A 13,676-nucleotide genomic window follows, 5' to 3' on the forward strand; every position below is an offset into this window, starting at 1 on the left:
AATCACGAATGGATGACGTCAACCCAGGATTTTCGTAAAAAGTTAAATTATCAAATAGTGAATATCTCTTTGAGAATTAGCTCAAAATGACTGAAACGACGTGACCAAGTCCTGCAAAGGGCTTGGAAAGCCATTTCAATGTTGCGGGCACTCATATGAAAACCATTCATAGAGGAAGCCATTTCAATGTTACGGCATGTCGTACCGCGTGATCCTCGTAAAAAGTCAAATCACCAAATAAAGAATCTCTGTGAGAAATTATCTGAAAATGACTGAAACTTTTGGTACCATATAGTGCGCTATGTTCACTTTAAACCACATATCCTACATGTAGCCACAAGACCCACATTATCAACTAGCTTGAGTGCTTGAGGCTTCGCTTTGTGTCAATCTTTGTTAGCATTTTACCTCCAATTTTAAATTACATTAAATTGCATTTATTAGTATATAAAAAGATGTTTGTAAATATCATCATATTCTTATTATTCTATTTTTATAATCCTTCTGTAGGTGGTCTTCCTTGATATTTATTTTAAACTTCTGTGAGTATTGAACTGACAGTTGGCATTTTTCCGTCTTCTTTTCTCTTCGTCAACCCTTGTTTTCAAATGATCTAAGCCAGACTAGAGGACGGACGACTTTTATATATAGTACGCACACAAGTGGTCTCCAAGGGTGATATCCAGTCTAGTTCAATAAAAATACAATGGTCTAGTCGTCTACTTAATTCAAAGACACGTTGCATCACGTTAGGATGATGTCTGGATATATGACTCAAACTTCATTTCATATAAGAGACTTAATATAAAAAGGTATAGTCGCTCGCAATCATGATTTTTTTTAAAAATTTCATAATGATTATTTTTTCAGATTAACATTTAATAAGGCCTCGTGGATTTAAAAATCTAAAATTTCCCATTCAATTGTTACAGTTTTGTTGTTCTTCGGTCGTATTAGTTGACTTGATAATTTTAGACTAATTTGCGAGTCGTTATCTTTACAGATCAACGATATTCCCAATTCAAAACCATACCAGATTGCACCACAGTTTTTCTTATGGGTTTTTAATTCAGCAACATGCAGCAAATGTATTTATTCTAGTGCTATAGATAATACCATGCTCTCAACACACCTCTAGATCTAACGCTCTTGAAAACAGCTCTTCAGCAATATTCTATTTTTAATTAAATACTAGTCTATTTTCGTAGTAAAAAAAGTAAAACTTTCTAGTAAAAGTCAAAAACAAGGAAACGTTTTCTCGCATTTTCTTCGTTTAATTTAAGAATTGGATTTACTTTCAAAGATTAAAGATCAGTGTACCGTTGTAGCTCGTTTTAGCACCTTTAAGCGGATATATTCCTTCGTTGCCATGGTAATTTAGATGCGTTGACTATTTCTATAAATAACTAAGTACAGAGCAATAACAACAACAACATCAGCAGAAACCTAGCTAGCAACAGCAGCTAGCAACATCACACGAGAATAGCAGCAGCAGCAACCAATGAAAATATTCATGTAAACTACACCAGTAATGATTGCTTCTCAGATCATTTCCAAAAAAGGCTAAAAGAAAAAAAAAATCTCAGTTTGAAGAAGTAAAGTGGCTTCTGCGCATGAGATCAATATTTCCGTTTGAGCAATAGCAATCTCGTACCCAGAGCCCGCGTTCCCTTACGCCAAAATGAAACGCAGGTTATGGGTACGAGATTGGCGCAACCACAGAATTTTGAATTCCAAAATCTTCTAGCCGATCCAGTCATTTTTGTGGATGATCTGAATCGAGTGTGATTAGTCACGTGCTTATAACTAACATTCATTGGTATTTACAGTACCTGTTCCACAGGACAGGAGAAGGGACTGAGACTAGCTGGACTTGCGTTTTGAAATACCCAAACATCTTCGTACACAGACCCTACTCATTAACCAAAGGCCGGGTCTTGGTTACACTGGGTTCTAGAGTCTCTTTCGCTCCAGTGCTTTTAGCTCGTCAGTGGAAATAACAATCTCGTGCCCAGAGTCTTCCAGCGCTTTTCTACCTTGTCTTCAGCGCCTGACCAAAAAGCCGGAAGACAGTCCAGTTTCGAGTTCCAAATTACTGCTGTGTTTCTTGATTACAGACTCATTTACTCAGGCTTAGCCTCGAATCAGTGTCTAATTACTCGCAAATACCAACGGTAAAGTGAAGAATGCACAACTTCAACAATACGAACACTTGGAAACTTGAATGGACCGGCTGGAACACGTGAATATTCTTCACAAAATCGAGGCTAATCCTGAGCAAATGAGTCTGTAATCAAGAAACACAGCGGTAATTTGAAACTTACGACCGAGAAGCACTGGAGCGAGAGCGGGACAAGAGCGGGTACCCTGTGTTTGGTATTTGGGAGTTTGATCGTTATCATATCATTCTTATTATTCGGTAGAGTTTGATGGGATTAGTCTACACATGGTTGCATGTCTTCTGTCTATTCGTCACTTTCTTCAAAGGTAAGTCAGAGTTCATCGCATATCGTTTCTGTATTTACAGTCCTGGTGCGAGTCAGTAATCCAACATACATGTCACTAGAATCGATCCTGGCCACTAAAAATGTGAGTAATGTCGTGTAAATGAGGAATCCGCGTCGATCCAATCAGCGCGCGCGGGATCATTCATTCGTCCAATGAAAATACAACTAATTAGAAGAAGCACCTTTTTGAACCAAAATTCATTGCGCGCTTAGCTAACTTAATACTAGTGGGCAAGAGAGTGTCTTGTAGTGGGTTGGAAGAAGGATGGGCAACGAAACTGTTTATTGTGCTTTTAAATAATGCGTAATGAAACGGTTATTTATTTCCGGATAGATCAGGAAAAATTACAAGTAATAGGAAGAATACCGACTGATTTATAATTGCAGAGGAGTCCACTGAACACAAGGACTTTTAATTTTCAATGCTACAAAGTTAAAAAAAGAAAGGAAAGATGTAATAGGAAATATAGTACGAAATAGGAATTACGAAAAACGGCCCCGCATAAAGACCTTAACAGGAATCGCTTGCGTCAAACTTGTTGTCGATCATAAAAGCTTTAACATTTTTCATTTACTCATTCTTTGCCTCATACTACACCGGCCATTTGTCGGCTGATATATAGAGAGCGATCAAGTGATTTGATTGTGTTTCTTGTTGAACGCACGCCTCTTGATAAGGACACCTAACGACCATTTTATGTGGTCATATCCGAGCAGCCGTGGGTTCGAACCACTGAAATGAAAAACGACCAATCAAAAGGCTAGAAATACACCTTATGTGCGCATGCTCCCCATTCTGCGCATAAGTTGATCGAGACAACGATAACAGTTTATGTACAATAGTCCTTTTCACAGTGATCCTGCGCCATCTTTAAGGTAGCCGATGCAAAGGCAGGGAACTGTGAAAGGTACTATTCATTCACCATACAGTCAAGTTCGTTATAGGCCCGGACCGCAGTGCACGTGTGCTTTCGTTATCGCATAGTTCTGAGTTACTGGAAAAACAATTGAACTTGTGAACGATGGTCGTCATCCTCAAAAGTATAGCTTAAATTTCTTTATTCTTTTTACCCAGACCCTTCTCACCAAAAACAATTCAGTACGAGAATGGTATTTCTTTAGTCTTCGAATACATTTGTTTCAGTCACGTGGACCGGGTAATGCTGGCCCCTTTGGGTAGGCATGCGGTAGTCGCAGTCCCAAATATACCGAGAATCAAAACGAAATTGTCTCCTAAAAGCTCTTGTCAGTAAACTATTCCCAGGAGGCATTTCAAAAATCAAAAAAACTTACACTTGACTTTTCCTATCGAGATTGCTTACTTAACTGTTATTTCTAAATATAAGCATAAAAGGAATTGAGTAGGCACTGTTTCTAAAAAAATGACAAATTGATCATCATACATGCTTTAAAAAAAAAAAAGAAAAAGAAAAAAAAAAAAAAAAAAAAAAGAAAAAGAAAAAGAAAAAAGAAAAAAGGAAAGAAAAGAAAAGAAAAGAAAAGCTTTTCTGGGTACGATAGGGTTCGAACCATAAACAGAAATTACAAAATAAAATTAAAATCGATTCAATTTGCCATACCCCCGAGACATCCGCAGAGCTGAGGCGTCGTATGGACTTCGGACCTGACGGCGATTAAATCCTTCTGCCCTTGGGTGTACGAATTACGCAAGAAAATGTTCTAGCCGAAGCATCAGGGGAGAGAACAGCCGGCCCCCAGACCATATTGGCTAATCCCTTGCATCTCTGCCACGCACGGAATCGGTTGAAAAAATAATGTTAAAAAGTCTAGTCTATTCGGTGCATTGTTTTCATGGCTATTGTTATGCTGATTTACATGGAACCGTGGTCCAGTGGAAAAAACGTGGGCTTTCATATTATGGCTCTAAGTCAAGTCCGGTTGAGCGAAGTTAGTACCTGGATGGGTGAGCTGAAACGTATGCCTACTGATTTTTTTCTCTCGTAATTTTCAATCGAGTTCATTTGAGAAATCATCTAACATTAAAAGCTGCGCATGCTCATGCCAAGCATTTAACCAATTTTTACCAAATAAACAGATTTAAAAATAAAAAAAATTTCTATGAAGAGCCACGAAGAGAGTCGTTCGTATTGATAGTTTTCACACAGCCGCCATGTTGGATGAAAAAAGATTCGTCATTAGTCTCTTTCGTTATATATTATCCAACATGGCCGCCGTGCCTTTTGTTATTTCGTTGTCTTGGAAATAATTGCAAACGAGCAATAATTATTTTTCCGAGGCTGAGAAGAATCGCTTCAAATTTCTCCAAGAAAATAGGATAGTTAAAATCGCGATTAGAATTCGCTTAGTTCAGAATTAAAAACGTCGACATTTAAACTGAGCTAAAACTCTCGCGCAGCAGTGCCGTCGTTTATGACATGCAGCCGGCAATTCGTTTCTGACGGCAGTACCTCTGTCTCAAAAATGCATGCAGCAACTCGTTTCTTAGCTTATTTGCACCCACTCGTCTTACTTGCTACATGTCCTTCCTGGTATGGGTAGAAAACGATCACCACGTAGGAAAAAAAATGCTTAATGGCCACAGGGCTAACTCCCCTACTAACAGAACGAATTGAAATTTGAGAGGGTTGGGTTTTGCGAAGGGAGAAAAAAACACGGAGAACGCCCACAAAATCCTACACTAATAGTTAAAACATATAAAAAGGTTGCGACATTTGCACACTTGGAATTGCAAGGCGTTTTTAAATCAATGACAACTCGGTTTAAATGTCATGACAAGTTTTGACTTCCTAAGCATTATCTGTCTTATGATCTTCTAGCTTGTTCAATGTACCCGTGGGAGTAGAAGTCGTAAAACAGCGACGTTGCTTAGGGCTCTTTTACGTTACTGATGTTTGACTATGAAAATCTCTAGTCAACATTTCTACTCAACTTACTGATGATCCACCATAGAGTAAAATATGTCTGTTTATCTCGTGGGCTTTCGTTTGACTATTAAAATTTCTACCCAACTACTTTATTCATTCATAAATAAGCTAAAAAAAATCTACACATCATTACTCATGTATACATCCTTATTATATCGTTATTGCCTGCCTCAGGGAATAACAGGAACGCAAACGAAAAACTCTTTCTATAGAAAGAGGATCAGCTTGGCCGGGACTATTAGACCTGAAGAACTATTATCGTTGAAATTGCTTTTCAAATATTAAGAGAAAGGAACGAGTACTTGTAATATAAAAAGATTATGAGTTGGCCTCTTTCGGTATAGAGGTGCTTGACTTGTGTTGTCAACGTTTTGAAGGCAAGCACCGACGTTGTTTACGACGTACAAATACGCATGCCTTAAGCAATCTACTTGAAATACTTCCTGTGTTCGAGTCGACTTCAAGTTGTATTTTCGCTCATGTCACGCACAGACTCCCAAACCGGCTGCCCGTTTCTCTGTATTTCCTGGCGGGGATGTGCGCTTTTCTATTCTTTTTATTACTCTTTTTATGTTTATATATATATATTTTTTTCAGGCATGAACGGTTGCGTAATGTATGCGTTTTTTTTTTTTTTTTTTACCAACACACACATTTTCTTCGTGTCATTACGTATACCTTTTTTTAATTCTCTTGAGTATTACTTCCTTCATAAAAGATAATGATTATGGGAGAAAGGAAGGAAGAAATCTTGAACGAAATCTTCAGCTAAATTGTAAAATTTCATTCGAACTGAGATATCTTCTCGTCATTTCATTCCTATTTGAATGACAAAAACGAGCGAAAAAACTGAGAAAGAACAAAAGACGAAAAGAGAAAAGAGTCAAATAATGAGGGAATCAAAAGTATAAAGAATGAACGGAAGGAAGACGGAATGAATAGAAAGAAGAAAAGAAAAGAAAAGAAAAGAAAAGAAAAGAAAAGAAAAATTTACCGGTTTTTACTGAGAAATTCCCTACAGTCACGTGACACCTGTGCCTACTCAACGCATGCGCGTTTCCAATATTTTCACTCTGGTTGAGAGTCGTGGCGATAAAAGTTTGTGATGGAGGGAAGATGTTTGCCGGTTTGTTCAATTTTTTATGCCTTTTATCGGTAATAATCCCTTATATTATTGCTACAACCCAAGAGAGTAATTATCAAGGTACCGTTCAGTAATATTTTTGGGATTATAGCTTTCTTTTTAAGTATTTTTTACAGCGTTTTTCTTAACCATGGTTGTGTTTGTTTGTCTCTCATTCGGCAGTAGGAAATCTGGCTTACGCTGGTTCGTATGGCCAAGATGATGTAAAAAGACGTTTATTTTATCCTTTTCACCAACTACACACTCAAACCCAAGACTACAAGCATCAAAAACAACATTTATATGTCAGAAAAAAATCTTCAAATCGTCCTGTAAAGAGAATTTTGAATCCAAAAGAGCGCGATCTTCCAAGCTATAAATCCAGTTCTTCTTCAAGAGGACGAGACAGTTTTTCTAAACCTTTGGAAAAAAGACCAGAAGATGTCGACCAGAAATTCCTTTTAATTCTGGTAAGTAGAATAATATTCGTTTTTTATGGCGTTGTTCTGTGTAGTTATATCCGGCGTTTTGGTGCAATGTTTTGATGAAAAAACTTGAATCAAATCGTCGCTTAATTTATTCAAACATTGAAAATCGAATCTTTGATCGCTCGTAAAATCTTAAAAATAACTTCATTTTTCGTCCTTTATAGAAAATATATCGGAAATATAAGTTCTGATTTCTTAAATATTTGGTATTTATATTTTTGATTTCCGGGGGATCGTATTTTGATTATATGTTCAACATCTGATTTTTATTTTGGGATCAAAGAGCGTAGAGTTTACGGCTCTCGTTTCGCGCCCCGTCGAATATTCAAGCCGTTTGATCACGACGCAATCTTTTTTCGGCCAAAAAAAACACAGATAACACCAACAATTTGATCGGCTTTTGAATTTAAGACAAGTGTTTTCGTGAAGATTTGATACGTTGTTAAAAATCTATACCTAGTGAGGATAGCGTGAGGGAGAAAAAAAAAAAAGAAAGAATCTGCAAATGATGGAAGCTGGTGTCTTTTGAATCCTATTCTTTTTTCTATTGTTTTTGAACAAGGTTATTTTAGCGTGATCTTTAAACCTACAAAGTCATCTGTCTGCGATCTCACTGCCACGGAAAGAAAAGTTTTCACGGATACATAGATTTAAGTAGATTATTTTGTCGCGTAGGACTAATTCGTATCCCACTTACGATTTTTCAACGTTGGAAGTGTTCAATTTTCGACATATTTTGGTCAGTTAGAAGCAGTATTTTTTTGTATGTCAGCGAATAAATCACTCAAAATTTGACAGTGTTTTTTTATAGAACTCCAATGATTACTTCTTGTTTATCTTTTAGTATTGTTCAGTTTTCGATTTCCCATAGAACTACTGCTAAGGATTTCTTCAATCCTTTTCCTCTCAATATCCATCATGATTTAAATGTTAAAAACAAAACAAATGGATAATTGTATCTTTTTTGTTATTTTTTCATTGTTAGCTATGCGTTGTTGAATTCTTCGTGGTTGAGGTAGAATTTTTTTGGGTTTTCGAATTAAGAAAAGTTATTTTTCTTCTGATGTGTAAAGTGAAGTTGGTAAACTAATTATGAACGATTTGTCAAACAAGATCTTTAATTTCTTCTCAGTTGTTTTATTTTTATTTCCATTTTCCCCATTTATTCCCTTTCATTTCTTCTCATTTTTCTTTTAAATTTCATTAATCAATAATTTAAGTAGCATTGCCTGTTTTTCATATTTATTTTTCATATTTTTTTCTTTTATTCCTATGAGTGTGAAGATCATATGTATTGAATAAATTAGTCAAATTGATAGTTTTGTTATTGAAGGTAATTTAAAAGAGAAAAGTAAAAATATAAAGTAAATCCAAAATATTTTTTTTAGAACACTTTCTTTTCTTTTTATCGCGTGATCTTCCTAGATGATCTATAACTATTACTATATATGCATATCAATATCTGTTTAAATAGATATAAAATTTAATACAATTATTAGTTCTGTTTATGGAAAATTCTTTAATCTCATATTGAAGCAGCATTTTAAAATTATATACTCTTGACCTTTGCACTTGTGTTATTATCATTAGATTATCCTATATTATAATTATATATAGGGCATATATTCATTGATATTGAGAGATGGCTGCGCTTCTGATATGCCGCCACTCACGATTCTGGTATAGCATGAGTAGAGTTGCTTGTTGGTGCTTCAAGGAGATTTTTTAGCTTCTCCAGTTGAATCTCATCCCTCCACAAAAATCAACTTATGAATTTCCAATTTTCCACAGCAAAATATGTTTTGCTGCTAAAATATGTTTCGCAGATTAAAAAAATTCACTTTTTTCTTAAAAATAACTTATAAATTCCATATTATTATACTCTAAATAGCAATAAGCTTTTTGCTGGCTTAGAGGACTGCCAATCATCCCCTATGTGGTTCACGAAAATACACATTAAATATATCCATTTTTGTTGTGTTTTTTTAATATCTAAAAGACGAGTACTACATTGAGGCAATCATTAGTTACAAAAAAAAAAAAAGAAACCTGCATTAACATAAGACCTAGATATGATGAAGCACAAAAAGAAGGGAAAAGGTTTAACATCATTGCATTCTCTGGGTACATGTGTAGAGAACATAAGGTCTAACAGAGAACAGGCTTGACCTTTTGGTTTAACAGCTAAAAGGTTTAACATCATTGCATTCTCTGGGTACATGTGTAGAGAACGTATAAGGTCTAATAGAGAGCAGGCTTGACTTTTTGGTTTAACAGCTAAAAGGTTTAACATCATTGCATTCTCTGGGTACATGTGTAGAGAACGTATAAGGTCTAATAGAGAGCAGGCTTGACCTTTTGGTTTAACAGCTAAAAGGTTTAACATCGTTGCATTCTCTGGGTACATGTGTAGAGAACATAAGGTCTAACAGAGAACAGGCTTGACCTTTTGGTTTAACAGCTAAAAGGTTTAACATCGTTGCATTCTCTGGGTACATGTGTAGAGAACATAAGGTCTAACAGAGAACAGGCTTGACCTTTTGGTTTAACAGCTAAAAGGTTTAACATCATTGCATTCTCTGGGTACATGTGTAGAGAATATAAGGTCTAACAGAGAACAGGCTTAACCTTTTGGTTTAACAGCTAAAAGGTTTAACATCATTGCATTCTCTGGGTACATGTGTAGAGAACATAAGATCTAACAGAGAACAGGCTTGACCTTTATAATTAATTTTCTTGTGTTTTATCACTTTATTTTATGAAGTTTTGTCTGACTTTGTTTCAGATATTTCCTCTACTTTCCTCCTGCTTTTCATCTTATTAAAACTTTGCTTACTCAAAGACATTAATTCAAACTTTATTCTCCCATTTATCATTCCCTTGAGTATTCTTCCTTGTAGGGATTTGCTGAACTAGGGACAGAAATATCTAGCTAAAACACTGAATCTTATTCAATACTATTTTGAGATGAGAAAAACCGGTCGCCAAATGGATAATGTCTGTTTCCATGGCAACATTTTTTTGAGAGAACTATCCAATGTCTGGTTTGTTATCTTTGTCTTAAGCCATATTCCTGATTGTTTTTCCTGTTCAGACAAATTAGGCTAGTCATGGATATAAATAGGTAATTAGTAGGAGTATGTTACCTTTCACATCTGACTGTCGTGCGAAATTATGAAATGAGATGTTTTTCACCTTTGGCCCTTCAAACTAAGAAAATAAAAATTATGTGGAAGATCGATATTGCTGCCGTGTTTGTTCCCTTTCAATAGAAAGTAGAGTGTGAGAGTATTGGAGAATATTCTACCCTTGAATATTAAAAATCTAATATTGATGGGTAATGTTTACATTAGACATAGACTGGAAGTAAACATTGCGACGTCTAATCATTTGGGTTTTTTCTCACATGATTCAACCTTGACCTAGGTCTAGAACAACTGATAAATCATAAACAAGTTATTGTTAGGAGAGGAATACTTTTGTGATTTTGAATATGTATCGATCGCAGGACATCTGTTGCACCCATCATATGTATGTTCAAAAGACTTCTTTCTTCTTCAAATTTTGACATTTAAAAAAAACCTGTATACTCAACTGGTCTCGTCATTTTTCTGATGCCATTCAGAATTGGATCTCAAAAGTGACTAATGTTTTATCTTATTTGTTTAAGAAAAGCTGACAAAATAGTCTTAATTGTGGATATTTAGTGTCTTGCGGCTCTTGTTTATCTTGGTCTGTGTGTACTTGGGTTATCAGACATTGTGCTCTTAGTTTTGTTTAGTTTTGGTTATCAGTGTTGTTACAGGTGTCGTTTATTTGTCAGTTATGTTGGATTTTCAGTCACTTGAAGTCTCTTTAGCAAAGACAAGTCTGTAGCATGATATACTACTAAGTTATACTGATAATGGTTTTGAGTGGAAAAATGGGGAATATTCTATATTAAGCACTTGTATTTTTTATCAGTCATGCAATATTAATTATCCATTCATTTGCTCACTCACTAATTTATTTCATTTATCCATCCATCCCTCTATCCCATCCCATCCCATCCTCACCCATCCATCCATCCCATCCATCCACCTTACCATCCATCCACCTTACCATCCATCCTCCCATCCATTCACCCATCCATCCATCCATCCATCCATCCCATCCATCCATCCATCCATCCATCCACCCTCCCATCCATCCACCCTCCCATCCATCCACCTTCCCATCCATCCATCCATCTATTCATCCATCCATCCACCCTCCCATCCATCCACCCTCCCTCCCATCCATCCATCCATCCATCCTCCCCTCCATTCACCCATTCATCCATCCATCCACCCTCCCATCCTTCCATCCATCCATTAATCCATCCATACATCCACTCATCCATGCATCCACCCTCCCATCTATCTATCCATCAATCCATTCATCCATCCATCCACTCACCTTCCTCCCATCCATTCACCCATTCAGTGCAAGCAGAACATCAAATATTTATTCCAATTTCTTCATTATTTTTAAATTTTTAGAATGTCAGGATCCCACCCAAATCCTTCACATCCAAAGAAGAAAGATCATTCAGTAGCCTTCTCACTCACAACCTCAACAAGCATGAATACCCAGGAACTAAATGTGCTATTCTTCACAATACTCCAGTAAGTATAATGTGATCATATGGTTTGATGTGGTTGGGGGGGGGGGAGGTGGGGTTGGTAGACACTGGAGTGAAACTTAGGGAGGAGGGGTGTGGTAAATACAGGGAATTATGTCAGGGGCTGTGATTCAAGATTCTGAGTCAGACAATAGCAAACCAATCACCGTTGCAGTAGTTTTCCCAATGGAATCAAAATCTTGTCCCACAAAAAACTACACAGTATCTGCTTTAAAGAGTGCTACAAGGATTACGAGGCAACAGTAAACAAAGGAACAATTAAATAATTAAATTTTTGCAATCAGAATTTTGAATTCTGAGAAATTCTAGTTAATTTATTGAGCTTGTGGGACATAGCAACGGTAACTAAGGAGAGGAACCATGAGACAGTATGACGTGATGAGTAAAGAGTCTTTTATGATGTATTTTACATTCTTTATTTATATAGATTAGTAGAACAAAAGTCCAGCTCGAAGTTTATTGTAAAGGTACCAAGACATTGCAACAGCATTCCTTTATCCCAGCACCTTCCCTGGCAAAGTCTCTTGACACCCCAGAGATGAAGCCATTTTTGAGTCATTTCAATGTTACTGCATATGGAACTAAGGTAAGAATGGATAGGTATTACCCCATTAAAATCATCATCATCATCAGTGTTATCAGGTATTATCATCATCATCATCATCACCATCAATGCCATCATCATCATCAATGTCATCATCACCATCATCTTAAATATCATTCATTGATGTCATCTGCATCAGCACCATCCTCATTACAATCCTTCATCTTCATTCATCATTATCATCATCATCATCATCCATCATGTATCATCATTACAGTTATCAACATCATTGTAATCTTCATGTATCTTCATTCCTCATCTTCCTCATCATTACAATTATTGTCATCATCATCATCAGTTGCTACAGATGATCCAAATACTTGGTGCAAATGTTAACAAACTTTCCATTCTACTGTAATCCCAATTATTCCAGTAAGATGCTAGATATATATAAATATATTTCTTTTGTTCCATCAACAGAACACTCCAGAAATGAATTTAGAAGTTTATCAAGAGATGTGGTTTCCTGTCGCTGTAGTTGCTGGTGTCAGCATGTTGTTGATGGTGCTAGCAATCGCTTGCTTGGTAAGAATGGTATTTTAAGAATGATCAAAACAGAGCTAAAAATAGCTGCCAGTCATCAAACAATGACTCACCCGAATTAAAACTTTTCCTGCAGTGAAATCTTAGCTTGTCATTCTTCTGACCAGTAACGTTTTCAAAAACGAGGTTGCCCAAGCTTAAATTAATTTGACCAGCCCTAATAACCAGCGACCCACCAAGCTTTATTTTTAGCTCTGTTAAGACTGGGGGTGGAGCGTACCCCCAATATCTGCAATTTTATCCTTTTCTTTCATATATAATTATAACATCGCTTTAGAATTAATCAATAAGAAATTTCCAATAATTTTCAATCTTATTTCTTTCCATTAAGTCTAACTGACCAGTCTGAGGGGCCAGTTCTCAAATGGTACATCCCCCTAAAACTGTACACCCCTTGTGGGGCATAGGCCATTAACAACATCTGGATGCTACAGAGCCCAGTACATGTCAGTTCTTATTGATTTTTAGAACTCGGTCAACCAGTTCTATAGAATTGACGCATACCATTTGAGAACTGGCTGCTCGGACCGGTCAGTTCAACTTGAAAATCGCCCTAAGATTATTATCTGAATACCAAGGAAATGATAATATAAAGCTCTCTCTTTTTTGTCCAACTTCTTGGGGTTTAGGTTTCGATTTAATACTCATTATTTTGGTCACATGCTTTTGATTGACAGCTTGTATGCCGCAAACGTATGGCAGCCACAGATGAAGAAGAACAAAAACCCAAGCAAAATGACCCAGAGAAGCTGCTCTACCCGCCAGTCCACCCAATACAGACAATGACGGCAAATATGATCCAACCAGAAGCAGGCCGGGTGTATACAATATCTGGTAAACCA

The 13,676-nt window shown here is 36.5% G+C and overlaps 1 protein-coding gene across 3 annotated transcripts in view; it reads left to right on the top strand.

Moving 5' to 3' along the window:
• The first annotated feature begins 731 nt into the window (after nucleotides 1–731).
• The window catches only part of LOC116295998 (receptor-type tyrosine-protein phosphatase R), a 23,759-nt gene continuing 10,814 nt past the window's right edge, over nucleotides 732–13,676 (top strand). The window contains exons 1-7 of one of the 3 annotated variants that reach the window (XM_089039007.1): nucleotides 732–812; nucleotides 2,424–2,487; nucleotides 6,720–7,006; nucleotides 11,545–11,670; nucleotides 12,115–12,273; nucleotides 12,712–12,816; nucleotides 13,512–13,676. The exon at nucleotides 13,512–13,676 is cut by the window's right edge and continues 47 nt beyond it. In XM_089039007.1, coding sequence (XP_088895133.1) covers nucleotides 2,430–2,487; nucleotides 6,720–7,006; nucleotides 11,545–11,670; nucleotides 12,115–12,273; nucleotides 12,712–12,816; nucleotides 13,512–13,676 — 900 coding nt within the window. In that variant the 5' untranslated portion in view covers nucleotides 732–812; nucleotides 2,424–2,429. Of the gene's footprint in view, nucleotides 813–2,423; nucleotides 2,488–6,477; nucleotides 6,618–6,719; nucleotides 7,007–11,544; nucleotides 11,671–12,114; nucleotides 12,274–12,711; nucleotides 12,817–13,511 lie in introns of those variants that run through there. The other 2 variants (XM_089039005.1, XM_089039006.1) reach the window with 2 other exon arrangements.

Source organism: Actinia tenebrosa, unplaced genomic scaffold, assembly GCF_029948245.1.
Source record: "Actinia tenebrosa isolate PJP-AT-01 unplaced genomic scaffold, QUT_ActTen_1.0 PGA_scaffold6__47_contigs__length_16458017, whole genome shotgun sequence".
Lineage (NCBI taxonomy): Eukaryota > Metazoa > Cnidaria > Anthozoa > Actiniaria > Actiniidae > Actinia > Actinia tenebrosa.